The sequence below is a fragment of the Podarcis vaucheri genome, assembly GCF_965113315.1.
Source record: "Podarcis vaucheri genome assembly, chromosome: 1".
NCBI classification, from domain to species: domain Eukaryota; kingdom Metazoa; phylum Chordata; class Lepidosauria; order Squamata; family Lacertidae; genus Podarcis; species Podarcis vaucheri.
Window position 1 is genome coordinate 9,069,233 of NC_138759.1, and position 22,700 is coordinate 9,091,932.

The window sequence follows — 22,700 nt, forward strand, 5'->3', positions numbered from 1 at the left end:
TGCAATGCGCTCTGCATGGGGCTGCCCTTGCAGACGACCCAGAAACTTCAACTGGTTCAAAATGCAGTGGTCATTTTGGGTGGGATTGTAGTAAAATTAAAATGTTCTGGGAAATGCTATATAATGAGTTAAAGAAAATGTTTCATTTAACATTTGTGGGGAAAGCCCGAAGCTTTCTTATTAGGGATTGTGGGAAAAGAACTGCCAAAGAAATTTTAAAATATTTTAATTATGCGACAACGGCGGCAAGAGTCTTAATAGCACAAGGATGGAAGAATGAGGAAATCCCTACGAAAGAACTGTGGCAAGAAAAACTGATGGACTATGCAGAATTGGAAAAACTGACTCACAAACTATGTGACAAGGATAACTGTGATTTGAAAGATGAATGGGAACCTTTTACGAAATACTTAAAGAAGCAACAAAATTAACTGGACTCTTTGGCAGGTTTTGAATAAACATTCACAAACTCTTTATTGTAATAGATAGATAGATAATTTGAGGATCTTTACAATTTTACAATATGCAGACAGAAAGATGTGTTGAGAAACCAGAGAAAGGAGCTGACGGAAGTCTGGGGGTGGGGGGGTGGGGTTTTCCGTTTAGGGGGGAGGAGGAGGGGGAAAATGGAGGGGGGAACAATGTGGATAATGTATTTTTGTTAAAATTACTGTGTTGAAATATCTAATAAAAATTTAAAAACAACAACAAAATGCAGTGGTCATTTGGGATCAACATAAGTCTTGTTTTGAAACAGCTGCACTGGTAGCATCCCTGAAATGGAGACCTAAACTAAATTACGGTGATGAGCTTGCATCTTCCCAGGACTAGTGCAGAGTGGAACTTAATGGATGAAGCATCTTCCATTGATGGAAGCGGGCATTAATAATGCTGGCAGGGCTTACTCTCTTTTAAAATAGTCTTACTGCTGTTTTCTTCTGCCAATGTGCCGCTGTGCTTCTGAGCCGCTATATAACACTGAGCTGTGTTTTAAATTTGCGTGCTCTTAACAGCAGACCAAATAAGCAAAATCAGTGGCTGATTTGCGCCTTGATTTATTCTATGAGCCCCCTAAAATCTGAGCTATCTTTTCAGTTCGGGCTAATCCGTTGCGGCACTGATCCCCAAATTGTGGTGCACGTACTCCCAGGGTACATGAAGGAGTTTCAAAGGATATATAGCAGAATTTCTGTATTTTACTTTATCATAGGTTTTTTTTAGCAGAAAACAATTAGATAAAATAGTACAGTATTAAGAAAACTAACCCCAAATTATCTTTGCTCAAGATGGGATGCACCATAGAATCCTAGAATTGTAACCCCATTTGGACTTTTTGTGCAAAAAGGAAAACGAATTTATCTATTTGGGAAAATATTGCCTAACAAAAAGTAGAGCAGTTGGGTGTCATTCTAGAGCGAATATTTTGAATAATTTCTTTTACACAGCTGACAGATAGAAAATCAGAAATCGCTTTTATTTTTATTTTCTTATTTTCTTCTTCGTTTTTGCTTTTCTCTTGGTGTTTTCTGTTTCATTCTCTGTTTTTATTAAGATCAGTCTCTTTTATTATATGGTATTATGTTAAAGTTTTAATAAAATTTCATTTAAAATAAATTTTAAAAGAATTGTAGCATTGGAAAGGATGCCAAGGGTCATCTAGTGCACCCCCTGTAATGGGTAAGCCTAAACGGTATGGAACATATTGATTCCCACCACTGTCTCATTCATCTAAAGATATTTATTAAAAGTTTTTAAGATATAACAAGAAAAAAGAAAAATAAACATACAAAATAAAAAAACAGTTAAAAACACACATTAATTTTCAATAACATAACTTCCGTACACTTATTTCCTCGGACCTCCTCATACCTCCCTTCTTTGTATTCCAGTTAGATTTGTTAGTTCAGCAAATCCTTACCATTAAACGTTTACCCATTTGTGATACCTCTTTTTTTTTCATATCTCTTAAAGCATTACAGCTGGAAACCGCTTAGTTTCTATCCAACATCCTTCTAACATTCATTAATTTTACAATGTTTCTGTAAGTAGTCTTTGAATTTCTTCCAGTCTTCTTTCACTGACTCTTCTCCCTGGTCTCGGATTCTGCCAGTCATTTCTGCCAATTCCATGTAGTCAATCACCTTCATCTGCCATTCACTGTCTCATTCATCTACACCAGGGGTTGTCAGCCTGGTCCCTACCGCCCACTAGTGGGAGTTTCAGGATTCTAGGTGGGCGGTAGAGGGTTCTACGGCACAAGCTGAATCCACCTTCCATCGAGCACTGGGTTCGAATCCCCGCAACAGGGTGACCTCCCTGCTCCTGCCAACCTAGCAATTCGAAAGCACATCAACGGGCAAGTAGATAAATAGGTACCGCTCCGGCGGGAAGGTAAACGGCGTTTCCGTGCGCTGCTCTGGTTCGCCAGAAGTGGCTTAGTCATGCTGGCCACATGACCCGGAAGCTGTCTGTGGACAAACGCTGGCTTCCTCGGCCAGTAAAACAAGATAAGCGCTGCAACCTCAGAGTTGTCAGCGACTGGACTTAACCGTCCCTTTAGCTTTACCTTTACCCCTGATCTACATCAACCTTTGCCAACTTGGTGCCCTCCACTTATTTTGGACCTCAACTCCCATCAGCCCCAGGCCAGCACAATGCTAGCACACCGATGCCCCAGGAATGACCAGATGCAAAGTGGACTGGCCCCCTATACCTTTAAACAGCTGTAAAGGAGGGGGAATATCATTGAACTTTGAAGTGTCAGGCATAGTTCTAATGGCTTTAGCCCAAACGTAGCAGAGTTTTCCTGCACAGCAAAGAAGCTAGTCGAGGTGGAAATGACTAGTCAGCTAGACTCAGAATAACTATTTACAGGATTTATTAAAAGGAAAAATAAAACCAGCAGAGTTTCTGCATACAAAACAAAGCAAAATAAATCCTTTCTTTCTCTCTCTCTCTTAACCATACACAGCACTTCTACTCCTTCAACACACCTAACATCAAACTGTGCTAGCATTTCTAGATAACAGAGTTGAGTGCTGGTCGTTAACCAATCAGAGTAAGTTGTTGCTAGGTCAAGCAGACCTTGGCTTTCTGCCAAGAGGAAATTGACACTGCCTTGAGTTAATTGTGTGAAGCCAGAATCTGTAAGTTCCCATGAGAATCAATTAACAGAAACTAAACAGAATATTGACAGGTGTGGCTTCTCACATAGGGTTGAGGAATGATGCTCCTGCCCAGGGATGACAACAGCTCCTGGAATCCGGGGCAACTCTGAGGATCTCATTGTCCTTGTAGGGTATATTGAAAACACCTGATTTGGCTGTCGTCACTTCACCTTAAAAGCTTGTCTTTTTCCCCTTGCTCAGCACTAGGTGGCTGGATTTTTTAATTGCCCACAATGCTCTTGATCAGGGGTCAGCAAACTTTTTCAGCAGGGGGGCCAGTCCACTGTCCCTCAGATCTTGTGGGGGGGGCGGACTATATTTTGGAGGGGGGGTTACGAATTCCTATGGGCCACAAATAACTCATAATAATAAAAGGACACATTCTACTCAATAATAATAATAATAATTATTATTATTATTATTTATTATTAATTATTTATACCGCACCCATCTGTCTGGGTTTCCTCAGCCACTCTGGGCGGCTTCCAACAGAACACTAAAATACAAAAACCTATTAGACATTAAAAGCTTCCCTAAACAGGACTGCCTTCAGATGTCTTCTAAAAGTTTGGTAGTTATTTTTCTCTTTGACATCTGGTGGGAGGGCGTTCCACAGGGCAGGAACCACTACTGAGAAGGCCCTCTGCCTGGTTCCCTGTAACTTGGCTTCTCGCAGTGATGGAACCGCCAGAAGGCCCTCGGCGCTGGACCTCAGTGTCTGGGCAGAACGATGGAGGTGGAGACGCTCCTTCAGGTATACTGGACCAAGGCCGTTTACTCATGTAAAAACATGCTGATTCCTGGACCATCCGTTGGCTAGATTTAGAAGGCAATTGGGTCTTAGTTTACCTACCCATGCTCTTGATCGAGCAGGGTGCCAACTTGAATAAAATATTGCCGGGGGGGAGTAAGCACAACTGATCACATGACACGGTGCACGCACACTATTTGAATGGCAATGCCCATCAGCTTGGGGTGGGGGCAGTCCCCTCAAATATTCTATTAGGGGGCAAAGGGACCTCGACCCCTAGGGAGTTGGCACCTATGTGATCTAGCCCCATTCTGGGGCCCTGTGTGACACAAAAACGGATGCTATTATTAATTTGTTATAATATAGTAAAAGTGTGGAGCAGTGGGATAATAAAGTTGAACATTGGAATTATAATAATATAGTAACAGAGTGGAATGATCTACCATGGGAGGTTGAGGACTCTCCTTCCTTGGAGGCTTTTAGGCAGAAGTTGAATGGCCATCTGTCGCTGTGTTAGCTGAGATTCCTGCATTGCAGGGGGTTGGTTGAGATGGCCTTTGGGGTCCCTTTGAACCCTATGATTTAATGGCTGGGAGCACATGAACAGTGCATGCTAAGGAAAAAACATTGATTGTGCACCTCTAATTTACTAGACAGCATCTTAAAAAGCAGAGACATCACCTTGCCAACAAAGGTCCGTATAGCAAAAGCTATGCTTTTCCCAGTAGTGATGTATGGAAGTGAGAGCTGGACCATAAAGAAGGCTGATGGCCGAAGAATTGATGCTTTTGAATTATGGTGCTGGAGGAGACTCTGGAGAGTCCCATGGACTGCAAGAAGATCCAACCTCTCCATTCTGAAGGAAATCAGCCCTGAGTACTCACTGGAAGGACAGATCGTGAAGCTGTGGCTCCAAGACTTTGGCCACCTCAGGAGAAGAGAAGACTCCCTGGAAAAGACCCTGATGTGGGGAAAGATGGAGGGCACAAGGAGAAGGGGACGACAGAGGACGAGATGGTTGGACAGTGTTCTTGAAGCTACCAGCATGAGTCTGACCAAACTGCGGGAGGCAGTGGAAGACAGGAGTGCCTGGTGTGCTCTGGTCCAAACAGTCGGACACGACTAAACGACTAAACAACAACAACAACAAATTTAGTACCAGCACAATAAAGGATTTACTGATAAGCGATAGAGGAACTTGCAAGGCAAATCACGGAAATGGACAGGAGATGCAATTTGTGAATAACAGCGACACCTGGCGATGTGTCAAAGTACTGCCGGGCAATGTGTGGGTTAGCTTCGCTTCTCACATCTGAAGGGAGGAAGAACTCCTGATGAGCATGTCCTTTTGCCTGAGCAGCCTTCCCCAAGCTGGTGCCCCCCAGATATTTTGGAAGGCAACTCCCACCAGCCCAAACCCATGCACACTTACTCAGAGTAAACCCTATGGACTTAAGCAGGACATGCTCACACCTAAGTGACCAGAACTTGCCTCGGAAAGGTTATTGTAGAGTTGGTAAAGATTCAGGAAAGGGCAACCAAAATCGATCAAGGGGATGAAGTGAGGAAAGGTCACAGCAATTGGGACCTTTTAATTGGGGGGGGGGGAGAGATGTATAAAAGGGGACATGATAGACGTGTGTAAGATAGGGTGAATAAAGTGGGTAGAGAGACATTTTTCTTCTTCATAATACAGTGATACCTTGACTCTCAAATTTAATCCGTTCTGGAAGTCCGTTCCAAAACCAAAGCGTTCCAAAACCAAGGTACACTTTCCCATAGAAATCAATGCAACATGGATTAATCCGTTCCAGACTTTTAAAAACAACCCCTAAAACCGCAATTTAACATGAACTTTACTATATAATGAGACTACTGATCCATCAAATGAAAGCAATAAACCATGTACTGCACTCACACAATCAATCAATCAGTAGCTGAACTGGGTTCCACACAGTCACAAAAACAAAACAAAAAAAGCTGCAAAAACAAAAACGCAAACTAAACAGCAAAAACAGACAGACCTCAGCGTAACACTCAAAATGGAAGTGTGGCACTCAAATCGGAAGCATAGCACTCAAAATGGAGACTGTTCGGCTTCTGAAAACAGTTCACAAACCGTAACACTTCTGGGTTTGCAGTGTTTGGGTTCCAAGTTGTTTGAGTACCAAGGCGTTCGAGAACCAAGTTACCACTGTGCTGCAATTCAGAGTCATCTCATGAAGCAGGATGTTGCAAGATTCAGGACAGACAGGTTTAATTGTGTGCTGTGGGAAGAAGTATTTTCACAATGGAATTTGCTCCCATGGCAGGCAGTGGTGAGCACCAACTTGGGACACCTGTAAAAGAGGATGGCACAAATTCATGGAGGAGAATAAGGCTATCAGTGACCGTCAGAGGCAGTATGCAAAGTGCAAGGCTGGCAAATGCCGCCATGGCTGGCTTCTGTTCTTATCACTTGATCCTCTTTGTAAACCACTTTAGAGGACGCGGGTGGCGCTGTGGGTTAAACCACAGGGCCTAGGACTTGCCGATCAGAAGGTCGGCAGTTCGAATCCCCGCAACGGGGTGAGCTCCTATTGCTCGGTCCCTGCTCCTGCCAACCTAGCAGTTCAAAAGCACCTCAAAGTGCAAGTAGATAAATAGGTACTGCTCCGGTGGGAAGGTAAATAGCATTTCCGTGCGCTGCTCTGGTTTGCCAGAAGCGGCTTAGTCATGCTGGCCACATGACCCGGAAGCTGTACGCCGGCTCCCTCGGCCAATAAAGCGAGATGAGCTCCGCAACCCCAGAGTCGGTCACGACTGGACCTAATGGTCAGGGGTTCCTTTACCTTTAAACCACTTTAGAGCTTTGTGGTTTATTCTTAATCACCAATTTTATGCAACAAAAATAAAATGGGGGGAAATTGCCAGAGGCTGCCTGAGGATTTTATCGAAAAGTTAAGTCCACTTGCAGATGACTCTGGGGTTGTGGCGCTCATCTTGCTTTACGGGCAGAGGGAGCCGATGTTTGTCCGCAGACAGTTTTTCCAGGTCATGTGGCCAGGATGACTAAGCCGCTTCTGGTGAAACCATGAAGCATGAGTTTGACCAAACTGCGGGAGGCAGTGGAAGACAGGAGTGCCTGGCATGCTCTGGTCCAGGGGGTCACGAAGAGTCGGGCACAACTAAACGTTTTTAGGGGGCTAACCAGGCTAGGATAGCTGGGATAGCAGACTTGTTGGTTTTCGAATGTATGATGTAGATTTTTTTCAATTTCGTTGTTCTGTATGGGACAATGGCAATAATAATTATCGTAAGGTAAAGGTAAAGGTACCCCTGCCCAAACGGGCCAGTCTTGCCAGACTCTGGGGTTTGTGCGCCCATCTCACATCTATAGGCCGGGGGCCAGCGCTGTCCGGAGACACTTCCGGGTCACGTGGCCAGCGTGACAACGCTGCTCTGGCGAGCCAGAGCCGCACACGGAACGCCGTTTACCTTCCCGCTGGTAAGCGGTCCCTATTTATCTACTTGCCCCCGGGGGTGCTTTCGAACTGCTAGGTTGGCAGGCGCTGGGACCGAGCAGCGGGAGCGCACCCCGCCGCGGGGATTCGAACCGCCGACCTTTCGATCGGCAAGCCCTAGGCGCTGAGGCTTTAGCCCACAGCGCCACCCGCGTCCCCCCATATTTACGACACCATACGATAATTATCGTATGGTGTCGTAAATAATTATTTTTATTTTACCAGTGAGCAAAACACAAAACAAACAACCCCTCAAACAACCCCCATTGCAACCTGCCTGCCTTTCCTTCCTAATGAACCTGCTCCAGACCTTCAAACCCACCCACCCCGGAACACCTGTCCCACCGGACTCAGGTGAGACCGCGCCCTTTCGGGCGCGCGAGGTTGAATGGAAGCTCCTCCCCGCCGCTCCATTCATTCCTTCCAGTCTGTGCGTGGAACCCTGTGACGCCATACACGCCCCTGCCTGCCTGCCGACGCTGGTTGGCTGCTGCTAGGCAGCGGGCGGGGAGAGAGGAGGAGCGTTGCCTAGGCGACGGTAGGGCCCGCTCACGATACACAGCCCCGCCTGGCTTCAGCCAGCATCTCTCTGGGCTCCAGGTAGGTTGAGCGGCCGCCAGGGAGGAGGAGTGGGTTACCTGCCGTTGCTAGGCAACTGCCTTGCGCCTCCTTCCTCCCCCATATCTGGCACCCCGCCCGAGAGAGGGAAGGGACTGACCTCGCTGTTACCCTCTTTCTATTTCCCCTTCCCATGGGGTAGCTGCGTTGTACATTCTCTTCCTTGCCCTATGCAAAGAGGGGTTGCTTCTCCACACAACTTGGGAGAGCATGCATGAAGTCTCTTACCCCGGATTAGTTACCCCGCTTTAGCCCACTGTTTCTTTTTTTAAAAAAACACACACAAAAACGGAGGTGCTTCAGTACAGTCCTGGCCATTGTGGGTTTACTGGCTTGTTTTGCTTTTGCTGCGCTGCAAATTTTCTGTTTTCTTTATGTGTTGTGAACTTCCGATGAAGGGCAGCGTACAGATGTAAAACAAACTTTAAAATGTCTACTCGGAGGCAAGCCCTATTGATTTCAGTGGAGGTTGCTCCCGGGTAAGTGGGGTTAGGACGGCAGCTGTTGTAGAAAAGAAGGTGGACATTTTTGCTGCACTTTGGGGGGGGGAGGTTTTTTTTTTTTTTAGTGTCCCCTGAAACCAGATTTCCACACCTGCGTCCGTATCTCATTTTATTTCTCTTGCTGCCTTTTCCGTGGTTGCAACCGTGCTCAAGGTGGCTTACACAGCGCAAAAAGCTTTACATAAATAAGTAGTAATAAACAATGAATAAAACACATCAAAAAGCACGCAACCAAATGGAACCATTTCCACGTAAATCGTAACAGATTTAAAAATAAAGGTACAAAAAGAGAAAAACCCACATCAAAAAGTGCACAAGGCAGGGAGCAGGTTTTTCAGGATTCACAGCCAAGATGGGATTTAGTTTGCTGCTTAAAAGAATTCGTAATGGCCTTATAAAATATAAAACAAAACCCTCAGCTTTGAGGTGGCTGGAAGGAGGCGGAAGGGGACGGAATGAATGGAGATTGTGACCTGTGTCAGTGATTGTAAGTGTGGAATCATAATATATTGTTAAGGAATGCTCCTTTCTTTTGGATTGTTTAATGGGAGTTCTTTTGGAATATTGTTGTTTTAAAGTTCTTCCTAGGTTTGCCATATACTGCAAATTTTAACATCATTAATAATAGTGATAACATACAGCCTTTTGGGTGTGTCACTGTTGTTTCTGTATTGCAGATTTCTTTGTTGGGGTGGGCAAGGGAAAATAGTTGTGTGCCTGAGGTCACCAGGTGATTTTGTGTGGGACATTTCAGTGAGGAATTTTGCATCTCACATCCTTGGACGCTGTACTATGTGTTTCACAGTGTCTTCGAATCCACTGGAAGCAAACTGGAAGAAAATACAGGGCCTTCTCTGTGGCAGCTCCTAAGCAGTGCAACTCCCTCCCCAAAGAGGTATGTCTGACACCTTAGAGAATTGTAGAACTGGAAGGAGCCCAAGTGTAATCTAGTCCAACCCCCGGTGTTTGAATTCGCTCCTGATTTTCATTAAATCTTTATTTACTCTTATGCTGCTTTTTGTTCCCCATGGTCCCCAAAGTTGTGAATACTTGGAATATAATGAAAAAAACAGTAAAACACAATGCAAATAATCAAAATCTCCATATATGTGCACGCTTATAAATATTTAACAGTGAGGAGGATACACATAATAGGCTACTTATTGGGAAAAGCTGTATGAAAATACATCAATGGAAGAGGCAGATGCACTTTATGAGGTGGAGAATTCCAGAGATTTGGGGGTTGCTATGGAGTCCTGCGTATTCATTTATTTTAACTATAGTTTATGCGGCTTAATATTTAAAAAAATGGAGGGGGGAGCCATGTGCATGTATGGTGCATATGTGACCTTAGACTGAGGAAATAGAATAGGACAGAAAGGTTAACACCGCCCCCTCCTACCTCTGCCTGATCCAGTTTGAGTGGCCCTGCAGCTCTTTCCAACTAAATGTAGAAATACCAGGAGATTCAGTGGAAATGGTTGATCTGTTTGGTGCTTGCAGGAAGCTTGCCCAGCTTCCTCTGCCCCAGAGGCTCCTCTCTCCAGATGTAAATAGGAGTGGTGTGGCAATATATACTACATGGTCCTTCTGCTCCCCATCCTCGCCCTATACCACCTTCACCACTCCGGGAATGGGAAAGCTGGGAATCAACTCTCCACGTGAACAGAGCTCCCTGCATGTAGAAAGGTAGCTGCTTGGTCCTCTCTGACACTTGTAGGATGCCCCATGTGCACTCGGGTGAAGCAGAACCACAGGACTTGTGGAAGTTTGAGCCGCAACCGTTCCGTTCCCCTCCCAGCTATTCTTCCACACTGATTCCCCGCTGTCTTTGAATCACAGGATCTGAAACTGGAGCTGAGAACACATGAACTGGCGCAAAATCGGATGGGACAGGAGGGAAGGGGAGATTCTCCCCCTTATCCCCACTTTTGTGTTATCTAAGGAAACAGGCATTCCCAAACCTAAAATACATAATTTTTCTCTTGGTTCTGTAGCCTGTTTCATGTGGGCCTATCAAGGTGATGGCTCTGGAAGTTAACATTGTTGAACACTGTCTTTCCCATTTACAGTATTCTGACATTTATGTGTCTGGTTTCTCAGCAGATAATTATTTTGCTGTTCTCTTGTCTAGATCCTGTGCTATGACCATTAAGCTGCAATGCTCAGAAGATGATCCAAAGTGATAATCAAAACCAGATTCCTTCCGATGAAATAGTTAAAGAGCTGGTAACTCTTTGATTTATTATTGTAATTGATTGTATAGTTGATCGTATTTTATTTGACTGTGTTTCTTTTCTGAATGTGATTGAGGTCCAGGGTACTTTGACCTTCGTCTAAGAAACACGAGAAGTGCCCTTTTGGCTCAAACTAAAACTTCCTGATACAGGGCTGCCTTCAGATGTCTTCTAAAAGTTGTATGGTTCTTTATCTCCTTGACATCCACATTTAAAATTGTATCTTAACCCGTATTTTAACTGTTTTTTCTTTTTCTATTATGTTTTATTGTAATTTTATTGGTGTTAGCTGCCCTGAGCCTGGTTCTGGCTGGGGAGGGCGGGGTATAAATAATAATAATAATAATAATAATAATAATAATAATAATTATTATTATTATTATTATTATTATTATTATTATTATTATTATTATTATTATTATTATTCTAAGCCAATGACATCAATGACACCTTTTGGCATGTGCTTGACTTCTCCTTCTCATCAAGAAGGAGGTCAATAACAGTGGTTGTGTCTCTCTCTCTTCTTCCAGTGTACCTGTAATGGACTGTCTTATGACAGAATTGACCTAGAGGGATCTTCGGTGAGGAGCCTAGAAATGTTTTTCTCTGGCTACCCCAGAATAGTAGGCCTGTCACATTTCCCCAATTTAACGAGGCTGGTTCTCGTCAGACAGGCCATCCAGGAGATTTCTGACCTGCAGTACTGCCTGGTACTTAAAGAGCTATGGGTGGCCGAATGCGGCTTAACAGTAAGTGGGCTTAATAGGCTTTTATTTTAGCCTTTTATTTTCCAGTGGGCAAGGAAGGGTGGGTGGACCCTTGACCAACTGGCTTTCCTCTCATTTTGAAGTCCAGGAGTGTGTGCAGGGGGTGGGCTGAGGGGGTGAAAGGGGTAAAGGAACCGAGTTTCCTGGAAAAGAGCACGTCTGATTGGCTGGCTGGAACATCTTTTGTGGGCCTGCAATTGGTGGGATTTCCCCAGACAAGGTACAGTGGTGCCCCGCAAGACGAATGCCTCGCAAGACGGAAAACTCGCTAGACAAAAGAGTTTTCCGTTTTGGAGGTGCTTCGCAAAACGAATTTCCTATGGGCTTGCTTCGCAAGACGACAATGTCTTGCAAGTTCCTGCTGGTTTTTTTCCCTCCCCCCCCCCTTTTCTAAGCCACTAAGCCGCTTATCAGCTGATCCAATCAGCAGATAAAAAGCTAAAAGCCGCTAATAGCGCTAATCCGCTAATCCGTCAATGGGCTTGCTGCGCAAGACGAAAAAACCGCTAGACGAAGAGAATCACAGAACGGATTATTTTCATCTTGCGAGGCACCACTGTAATTTTACTCAAGCGTGCACTTTTCTCCCTTTTTTGGCTGGTGCTTAAAACTGACGCGCGCTCCCTTCTTTTCAGAAGATCGATGGCTTGCAAAGATGTGCTTTGCTGCAAAAGCTTTACCTCTATTGCAACATGATTTCAACTATTGAGAATCTGGAGAAGCTAACAAAGCTGGAAGTTGTTTGGCTTAATGGGAACCAGATTAGAGAAATAGAGGTGAGCCTGGGGTTTTCTTTGTTTGTTTGTTTTGGCCATTCATTCCTGTCTGACTCTTATGGTTGGGGCAGGACAATTTGTGCATGTTATCACAGTGATGCCACAAGCACCTTTGAACAGGTGCCCTTGAGAGCCAATGCAGTGGAATGTTTAGAGTTTGGACCGGGACCAGGGAGACCAGCATTCAAATCCCCACTTGGCTATGAAGCTCACTGAGTGACCTTGGGCCAGTCACTGCCTCTAGTCGTACCTCACAGGGTTGTAAGGATTAAATGAGGAAGGAGGGAACCCCGCACACTAGGGCTGGGCGATACCTGGCTTTCAACATCACAATATATCACCAGCTGAACATCATTATATATATCGAGATATGACAATGTCTGAAATAACAAAGACATTGGATTCTTATCTCATTATACATGACTAAGCCATTTCTCACCTTCTCACCCCTTGCCTTTTCCTGTAAGACCTATTACAGTCGTTAAGAGTCGTCAACAGGCTCATCTCAGCTATCTGCCAATCTCCCATTCCCACCACCCTTCTGAGTAATACCCCTCCCCACCTTCTCACTATATAGAAGGATCTGGCAACTTCTGTTTCAGCGTATCTGAAGAAGTGTGCATGCACACGAAAGCTCATACCAAGAACTAACTTAGTTGGTCTTTAAGGTGCTACTGGAAGGATTTTTTTTATTTTGAAATAAGGATGGAATTACCATATTTTTCGCTCTATAGGATGCACCAGACCATAGGACGCACCTTGTTTTAGAGGGGGAGAACAAGGGGAAAAAATTCTCCCCCTCTTTGCTCAGTGCCCCTTCAGCAAAGCGGCAGGAGAAACGGAGCCCCTTCCATTTCTCCTCCCGCTTGGCTGAAGGAGCTCTGCACAACTCTCCCTCTCTGCTGAAGCTGGGAGAGTCTTGCTCTCCCGGCTTCAGCGAAAGCAATTCGAAGCCTCCGGAGCGCAGCGGAAACTCGCGCTGCGCTCCCACTGCGCTTCGGAGGCTTTGCGTTGCTATCGCTGAAGCCAAGGAGCCTGCATTCGCTCTATAGGATGAACACACTTCCCCTTAATTTTTGGAGGGGAAAAAGTATGTCCTATAGAGCGAAAAATATGGTACATAAAGGCGAAGAGCAGGGCTGGGCTATACGTGCTTTTCAACTTCGCGATAGATTACCAGCTAAACATCGTGATACACTGATAAATCACAATGTCTGATATAAGGATGGAGCTCTGTAGAGGCTTTGGTTGGCTTCACGGTTTTCCCCACATTGTGATATTTGCATAGCACACCTACCGACTTGCCCACACCATATATTTCCAGGTCAAAAATCATGAAACTAATATCATGATATGGACTTCAAACCGGTTTTGGACGATATATTGAGAACTCACTCAGCCCTAATGCAAACCATCTTGAGCTCCTTGGACGAAAAGAAGGGATATAAATCCAATAAATTAAATTCATTAGTACAGGGATGGCCCAGCCAACATTCATCTCCTGTGTCCTGTTTGCCCAGGTAGATGTGCTAGACGATCTGGAACTTGCTGAGCAAAGCATGTGACAGCTGCATATGGTCCCTGCATAGCAATGCAATCTTGGCTAGACACAGATCAGTTGAAACCACTGAGCCTCTTGGGCTTGCCAATCAGAAGGTTGGCGGTTTGAATCCCCGTGACGGGGTGAGCTCCCGTTGCTTGGTCCCAGCTCCTGTAAACCTAGCAGTTCGAAGGCACACCAAAAGTGCAATTAGCTAAATAGGTACTGCTCTGGCGGGAAGGTAAACGGTGTTTCCGTGCGCTGCTCTGGTCTTGGTGTTCCGTTGCACCAGAAACAGTTTAGTCTTGCTGGCCACAGGACCCAGAAAGCTGTCTGTGGACAAACACCGGCTCCCTCAGCCTGAAAGCAAGATGAGCGCTGCAACTGCATAGTCGCCTTTGACTGGACTTAACCATCCAGGGGTCCTTTACCTTTGCTTCTGGGTAGACATATATACGATTGTGCCGTTCAGCTGATTTTTTTTAGATTGGCATTCTGTCTTTCCAGAGAACCCAGTGAACTGTGGTTCAGTAGCAGGGGCAGACTATGGGCCTATAACTGAGGATTCTCACACCCAGGAATCTTTTAAGGAAAGCCATTAGACCAAATTTAAGCCCAAGAAACTGCCCAAGATTGTTGAGCACTAGTGAAGAGGTAGAGAACCACCTAAACTCTTTGGTTTCCCTCTGAAAGTTGTTATCAAAGAGTTATGTGGCACCGTAAAGACTTAAGAGATTTGTTATCGATAAGCGGTTCTGGGCTGGAGTCCACTTGCTAGTTTTCAAAGTGCCACAGAATGTATTTATCACAGCATATTAGATGTGCAGTTTGGTCTTAACATTTCCAAAAGCGTTTGTTCTGCTAACGTAAGTTGGCACATGTCATGTCTGAAGAACTAAACTTGATTGATTAAAAACCTCATCATTCTGTGATCAGCACTGTCACCCGACAGGAATAACCCTACATTTATTAAAGCTTTGAGGTATTCCGTGACCCTGAAGTCTGTTCCTTACAAATGTTTACAGGGGCTGAGTACGCTGCAGAAGCTGAAGGATGTCAATCTCGCGGGGAATTTAATTGGCAAGATTGGTAGGTGATGCTTTTAAAATGTTGAGACACGTATATGCACAGCTGAAAGTATAGAGGACAAGTGTCTTGGGGAGGGAGCGTGGGCAGTTTTCTAAATGATACTGGGGGAGAAGAGGAAAACTGCTGTGCTCCAGAGCCATTGAGGCAAAGGCAAGAAGAGACTGGCGACTCTCCTAAGCCCACTCAGCAGTTTCTGCACCGACATTTGATGCTAAGACTAAAGATGGAATGCATGTGCCTTTCTTTGTGTGGCAAGGTTCCTGTGGGAATGTTCAGGGATGCAGGAGAGGATATATTGTCTGATTATATCCTTATCCAACTTGTGTTAACAAGTTCCCCAATTTCAGCAGAGTAACACATTCCCCTTTATTTTAAGCTTTGCAACGGCAGCGTTTGCTCAGGCTCACTAAAGCCTCTATAATAACTACAGTGGTGCCTCGCAAGACGAAAAGAATCTGTTCTGTGATTCTCTTTGTCTAGCGGTTTTTTTCGTCTTGCGAAGCAAGCCCATTGAAGGATTAGTGGATTAGCACTATTAGCGGCTTTTAGCTGCTTTTAGCGGCTTATCTGCTGATCGGATCAGCTGATAAGCGGCTTAGTGGCTTAGAAAAAGGGGGGGGGAGGAGAAAAAAAACCCAGCAGGAACTCGCAAGACATTGTCGTCTTGCGAAGCAATCCCATAGGAGATTCGTTTTGCGAAGCACCTCCAAAACGGAAAACTCTTTCGTCTAGCGAGTTTTCTGTCTTGCGAGGCATTCGTCTTGCGGGGCACCACTGTATTCTGGTATTTCCCCCTGATTCCCTCGTAAAATAGAAGAGACGACACAGTCTTTTACAAAAGTATAAAAAGAGCTTACTCACATTCTGTTCACAATCAGATCCCAGAAGGCAGACTTAGCTTAATGAAGTAAAATACACTTGGAATCTATCTCTTAAGAAGACAGTCCCTTTGTCCTCTCTTGGCTGGAAGTCACATGCAGAGGAAGTCTGTCCCAGGCCAGAAGGAAGCAGGAAGTTTACCTGCTGGCTGGACAAACATCCCTCCCCATGTGTAAACATGTTCACTCTAGGAATGTTGTACTTGACTGCTCTTGTGTTTCACATCCCACAGTTCCAGACCCTACCGGGAAGTGGAATAAAGACACATGAAACAGTATTTTAGGTTAATGGACAGAAAAGGCCACAACTTTATTGGTTACAGAATGTGAGTGGTATTGGCTTAGGCACTGGAAACCACAAGACTATATGTGACTCCTGCCCGTCTGCAGGAGTGTTGAAAGAGTTGACCATCTGAAGGCGGAGCCCTGCCGATGCACATCAACTAGGAACTCCCCCAGGGTCACCGCTAGGGGTCGTGCCATGGCCCTAGCCCCCCCGTCTGGGGCTTTGGACGGGACCACACCCCTCAGATTCCTTTAACGGAATACCCTTGAAATAGGAGGGGTGAGTGATGGCCACTACCTCCCCTCCCCTTCAGCCTAATACTCCAATGCCTGACCGCCAAACCTGACAAAAGTTGTGACGAATTGCTACGAGGTAGGCGAAAAACCAAATGGCCGATGCTAATTTGCCAAGTGGAAAAAATTCCTGCCAGGCCTCTGTTAAAAAACAGGCAACCAACTGAAGTCCGTAGCAAGGTCAGGAGATAAAGAGACTAACCTAAGGGAGGGGCGGGGGGAGAACTGACCGAGCAGGGAGAAAAGGAACATGTCCTTGGCCGTGGGCAGTTTAAATAACCCGCGCCACGCCCCCGGACCGTTTGGATTGGACAGCCTTGGGTTGAAGCGGCCGAAGACCAACCAATGGTGCAGGGGCTATCGTGCCCCATGCGCGTGGGGAGGGCTTGCTCCCAGCCCGTAACGTCATCTCCCCAGCGATGGGAAATGGCTTTTGTTTTAGTGTATATGGTCTTTAAAGGGCTCTGCGTAATAGTCTTCTGAATTCTTCTTACCAAACATTGCTGGACTCCTGTCTCTCATCGGCTCTAGTCAAATTGGCCAGATGATGGGAGTTTTAGTTCAACAACACCCAGCTCCCTACCCCTGCCTTAGAAGAATGTGAAGCTGGCGCATTCCCCGTCCCAGCGGAAATAATGTGAGGGACGTTGTTTCTCAAACTGGATATGAAAAGAAAGTTGCATGCTTCACACTCCTTCTGCTTTGCACCTGTCGGGGCTTCGGAAGTGTCTGTGGGTTGTTCTGCTCTGGTCTTGGTGGCTCCTTGAAGACTCACAACTGCCTTATGGCATAAGACATTTGATGGATGAGAGTCCACTTTATATGGCAATATGGTGTGATCCTTGGCTGCAGGTACTGAGGAGTGCACTTAAATGCACCCTGTGAACCTCCCTGAGACCTGCAGGTATAGGGTGGTATATGAATTCAATAAATAAATGAATCAAATAAAAAAACACATCCAATGTAGAGGATTCTGGTCCATGAAAGCTTTATGTAATAATTTGTGAGTCTTTAATCTGCAATAAGGGACGCGGGTGGCATTGTGGGTTAAACCACAGAGCCTAGGACTTGCCGATCAGAAGGTCAGCGGTTCGAATCCCTGTGAAGGGGTGAGCTCCCGTTGCTCGGTCCCTTCTCCTGCCAACCTAGCAGTTTGAAAGCACGTCAAAGTGCAAGTAGATAAATAGGTACCACTCCAGCGGGAAGGTAAACGGCATTTCCGTGCGCTGCTCTGGTTCGCCAGAAGCGGCTTAGTCATGCTGGCCACATGACCCGGAAGCTGTACGCCGGCTCCCTCGGCCACTAAAGTGAGATGAGCGTCGCAACCCCAGAGTCGGTCACGACTGGACCTAATGGTCAGGGGTCCCTTTACCTAATCTGCAACAAGGCTCGTTTGCCATGCGGCAACATGGGCAAACACAGCTACTCTTCCCGGCGCAGGATGCAGGAGTCACACATACATCAGGCATGCACCTGATACCAAAGTGGCCTGAATATAAGCTACACCTGCAAATAAACTGCACCTTTAAAATTCAAGGCTTATTTCCCAGCACTACCACCCCAAGCCAGTGCCAAGGGAGGCTTGGGAGCAGCGGGCAGGCGGTGCGCCACTGTCCCACGCTCCCAGGCTGCTTCCTTGGGAAGTGGGGAGCCGCGCAGTAAGGTCATGCAGTAAGGTTGCAAATATAAGCAGCACTTTAACTTTTCAGGGCCCGAATTTGGAAAAAAGTGCAGCTTATATTCAGGCCAATATGATAGGTATTGTTCCAGTGCATTGGCACAGGCCTTTCCGTAGGGCAGATCCACACCCTACAGCTAAAGTGCCTCTCTTCTCCCAAAGAATCCTGGGAACTGTAGTTCCACGCTCATGAAGCTACAGTGCCCAGCATCCTTGACAGACTACAATTCCCAGGATTCTTTGGGGGAAGCCATTGGTGTGGCATGTGCTTTAAATGGATGGTGTTGATCTGCCCATATTACAATTGGCTGAGAGTCCTTGGAATGGAGCTAGAAAGAGAGTGCAGGAACAGGAACAATCCCTGTCACACGTGATTTTCTTCTTCTTCTTTTTTAGGATATCGCTTGGATCCCAGTGCAAATATAGAAAAATTAAATCTGTCTGGCAACCGAATATCATCCTTCAAGGTCTGTGCTGGATTCTGGCTGCCAGGGCTCATGGTGCTCAGGCTAAATCCCTGCCTACTTACTTTATTTATTTATGTTCTGCATGTATGGCATTTCTGTCCTACCCCTTCCTCCCAAAAGAGCCCAGGGCAGCAAACACCAACATGTTTAAAAAATAAAATTTAAACTAAAAAATAAGATTTAAACTAAAAAATAAGATTTAAACTAAAAAATAAGATTTAAACTAAAAAATAAGATTTAAACTAAAAAATAAGATTTAAACTAAAAAATAAAATTTAAACTAAAATCAAAAGATATTTTAGCCGTAAAAAATAATAATCTACAAATATTTTGAGTACCTAAAAACATTTAAAGGCAATCGCGTACCATCAAGGTTGCTAATATTAAGTTTGCCACGGCCACTATAAAACTACCCTGCACTCCATAAAACGTAGGGAACAAGCTGTACTACCAAAATGATTAAAGTTTTAAATGACAATTTTAGGTTATATTTTAGTGATCAAGATTTAATATATATTTTTAACTGCTGCTATATCTGAATTGTCTCTGTTATACCCAATTACAATTCAATGTATTCCTGTTGTGTTTTATGATTTTCCTGATATTGTAAGTGAGCTGGAACTGGTCTGTGACCGTAATAATAAAATTCATTCATACCCTGCCCTGAGGTCTCACCTGTGGCTCCTAGAAGCTGTCAGCATGCGATGGCAACCACACCCCAGGAAATGTCTCCAACTGGCTGCCTAACCAAGGTGAGGGGAGCTGATGGATCTCAAACCCTTGGTGAATTAGGGATTTCCCCTACATGTGAAGACAGGCTCAGGCGGATTGAGCAGACAAGACCAATAGCAGGTCCATCAGTCAAGAAGGCAGTTTCTGCACGTGCTGCAGAGGGAAGTGAGGGGCAGGTGGGGCTCGTCCACCTGGGAAGGGAGCCCATCTAGGAGAAGGGAAACTCTGATCCTAAAATGCCGCTGCCTTGTGAGACACCTTCGAGAGAAGATAGGGCTAAAACGTAAACATACGCAAATCCAGAGTGGAGTCCCCAAGACGGGTGGATGGCGCCTTGTACTTCGGGAGCCAAGGTGGGCGTCAAATATCTTGCTCTGCTTTCCTTTGGACCACCTCAGCCAGGCCAAGAGGGAGGGCCTTGTCACCTGAGCAGCCCAGGACCTCCATACACTTCCCAGGCATGTGTCCAGGGTGTGTCACTTTGCTGCTGCTAATGCAGAGGTTTGACTTCACCCCTGGAGATATGCTCCATTGTCTCTTGAGACAGATGGATGCCAATAATAATAATAATAATAATAATAATAATAATAATAATGATTTTTTACTTATACCCCCCCATCTGGCTGGGTTTCCCCAGCCACTCTGGGCAGCTCTCAACAGATTAAAAACAAAATAAAACTTCAAACATTAAAAACTTCCCTAAACAGGGCTGCCTTCAGATGTCTTCTAAATGTCAGATAGTTGTTTATTTCTTTGACATCTGGTGGGAGGGTGTTCCACAGGGAAGGCGCCACCACCGAGAAGGCCCTCTGCCTGGTTCCCTGTAACTTGGCTTCTCGCAGGGAGGGAACCATCAGAAGGCCCTCAGCGCTGGACCTCAGTGTCAGCACCTTTTCCTCCAGAAGCATTTTATTTTAAAAATCGAATTTAAAATTTAAAAAATCTAATTTTATTGATTTATTTTTTTAAAAAAAAAACATTTATTTTTATCCACCTTGAGGCTGAAGTCCCCCCCCCCCAATCCTCTTTCCCCTTCAAGATTTCTCTGGCAGTTAAAACGCAGGGGGCGAGATCCAACTCATTGTGACAAAGTGCAAAGACTTCTCTTCCCTCCTGCGACGCCCTAGGCACCACCACCACTGAGCAGATTTTGTGGGGCTGCAAGCGTGAGATGGCGTGAGAAGCAGATTTCTGTCGTGCGAGTGAGTCGGCGCGCTTGGATCTCGCCCAGAATATGGGATGCGCTAGGAGGCATACAATCTTCTTGTCCCCGCTTTTCTCAACAGGAAGTAACCAATTTGGCCAGGCTGCCTCGTTTAGTCGATCTCTGCCTGAACGACCCCCAGTACGACCCCAATCCGGTTTGCCTTCTTTGCAATTACGCGACGCACGTCCTGTATCACATCCCTCAGCTCCAGAGGCTCGACACATACGATGTATCTTCCAAACAAATCAAGGAGCTGGCAGAGGTCAGTGGAGACTCCCTCATGTCTTTATTAGACATAGGATCACCTGGTTGGCATGTCCGACAGTAATACATCTGTGTGATTTGGGGAGGGGGAATTTGCATTGATTCACAACGATAGGCCTTCTAAAATTCAGCTCTTCCAGTATGACCAGTAGCATCAGAGCAGGATTTTGAGGTGGAGCTCCAGGACCAGTGTGGCATAGTGGTTAAGAGCAGTAGTCTCGTAATCTGGTGAATCGGGTTCACGTCTCCGTTCCTCCACATGCAGCTGCTGGGTGACCTTGGGCCAGTCATACTTCCTTGAAGTCTCTCAGCCACACTCACCTCACAGAGTGTTTGTTGCGGGGAAGGAAGGAAAAGGAGAATGTTAGCCGCTTTGAGACTCCTTAGGGTAGTGATAAAGCAGGATATCAAATCCAAACTCCTCCTCCTCTTCTTCAAAATGAGCTGGAGGGACCTCAAACACAGCTGGGCTAGCCTGCCACATCTGGAAGTAATAATGGCCTTGGTCCTGTATACCTGAAGGAGCGTCTCCACCTCCATCGTTCAGCCCGGACCCTGAGGTCCAGCGCCGAGGGCCTTCTGGCAGTTCCCTCATTGTGAGAAGTGAGGTTACAGGGAACCAGACAGAGAGCCTTCTTGGTAGTGGCGCCCGCCCTGTGGAACGCCCTCCCATCAGATGTCAAGGAAATAAGCAGCTATCTTATTTTTAAAGGACATCTGAAGGCAGCCCTGTTTAGGGAAGTTTTTAATATCTAATGATGTATTGTTTTTAACACTCGATTGAGAGCTGCCCAGAGTGGCTGGGGAAACTCAGCCAGATGGGCGGGGTATAAATAACAAATTAATAATGCTGTCCTTTAAAGCCCTAAACGGCCTTGGTCCTGTATACCTGAAGGAGTGTCTCCACCCCCATTGTTCTGTCTGGACAATGAGGACCAGCGCCGAGGGCCTTCTGGCTACCAGACTTTTAGAAGACACCTGAAGGCAGCCCTGTTTAGGGAAGCTTTTAATGTTTAATAGACTATTGTATTTTGATATTCTGTTGGAAGCCGCCCAGAGTGACTGGGGAAACCCAGCAAGATGGGCGGGGTATAAATAAATTGTTTTATTTTTATTTTTATTATTTATTATCTTGGTTGCCATGGGTGGTTTTTGTGACATTGCGCAATGACTGTTCCCTCCACATTCCCCCCGTTTCGTTTCCCTTTTATCTTTCAAAGACCATGGTGATGAAGAAGGTCATGTTCTACAACATGCGCATCAAGAGCGCCCAGCGCCAGCTTAATGAGGAGCTCGAGAAGCTAAAAGAGAGGAAGCACAAGCTGCAGAAGCTTCCGGAAGACCGCATAAAGCATTTCAGCTACAACATCAAGAACGTAAGCATGGCCCTTGGCGGCATCAGCCAAGTGCCTTTGGGTTGGGCCCTGCTTCTGGGACTGGCGGTTTTAGTTGCAGTGAGCTTGGATTTTAGAGGTGCTCACATTGCCGCCTTAGAGGGCAGGGGTCTCCCCCCCTGCACCCCAGCCACACATTCCACAGACCTCCCCCCACCCCCGTTCAGGTCAGCATGGTTTCAGTTACGTTTCTGTTTGTGTGCACCCCAGGGAGAAGTGACAGAGCAGGGGCTGCCTTTAAGCTGTGCAAAGCTGTTTGTGCTGGTTAGAAATTTTAGGACTCCCAAGTGGTGTGATACTGGTTTGAGAAACCAGTATCCAACAGTACAGTGGACGCTTGGGTTGTGAACGTGATCCGTGCGGGAGGCACTTTCACAACCTGCAGTGCCGCGTCTGTGCATGCATGGGTTGCAATTCGGCATTTCTGTGCATGCGCAAAGAGCGATTTAGTGGTTCTGCGCATGCGCGAGCGCCGAAACCTGGAAGTAACCTGTTCTGGTATTTCCAGGTTTCAGCGCGTTCACACCCCAAAAATGCGCAACCTGAAGCA

General features: G+C 45.8%; 1 protein-coding gene across 3 annotated transcripts in view; it reads left to right on the plus strand.

Moving 5' to 3' along the window:
- Positions 1 to 7,951: 7,951 nt before the first annotated feature.
- LRRC9 (leucine rich repeat containing 9) overlaps positions 7,952 to 22,700 on the plus strand; it is a 72,627-nt gene continuing 57,878 nt past the window's right edge. For 2 of the 3 annotated variants that reach the window (XM_082216571.1, XM_082216569.1), the window contains exons 1-9: positions 7,952 to 8,021; positions 9,348 to 9,437; positions 10,677 to 10,771; positions 11,310 to 11,528; positions 12,182 to 12,322; positions 14,888 to 14,951; positions 18,483 to 18,553; positions 20,572 to 20,754; positions 21,977 to 22,132. In XM_082216571.1, the coding sequence (XP_082072697.1) occupies positions 10,715 to 10,771; positions 11,310 to 11,528; positions 12,182 to 12,322; positions 14,888 to 14,951; positions 18,483 to 18,553; positions 20,572 to 20,754; positions 21,977 to 22,132 (891 nt within the window). In that variant the 5' untranslated portion in view covers positions 7,952 to 8,021; positions 9,348 to 9,437; positions 10,677 to 10,714. The remainder of the gene's footprint in view (positions 8,022 to 9,347; positions 9,438 to 10,676; positions 10,772 to 11,309; positions 11,529 to 12,181; positions 12,323 to 14,887; positions 14,952 to 18,482; positions 18,554 to 20,571; positions 20,755 to 21,976; positions 22,133 to 22,700) is intronic. The other variant, XM_082216570.1, reaches the window with a different exon arrangement.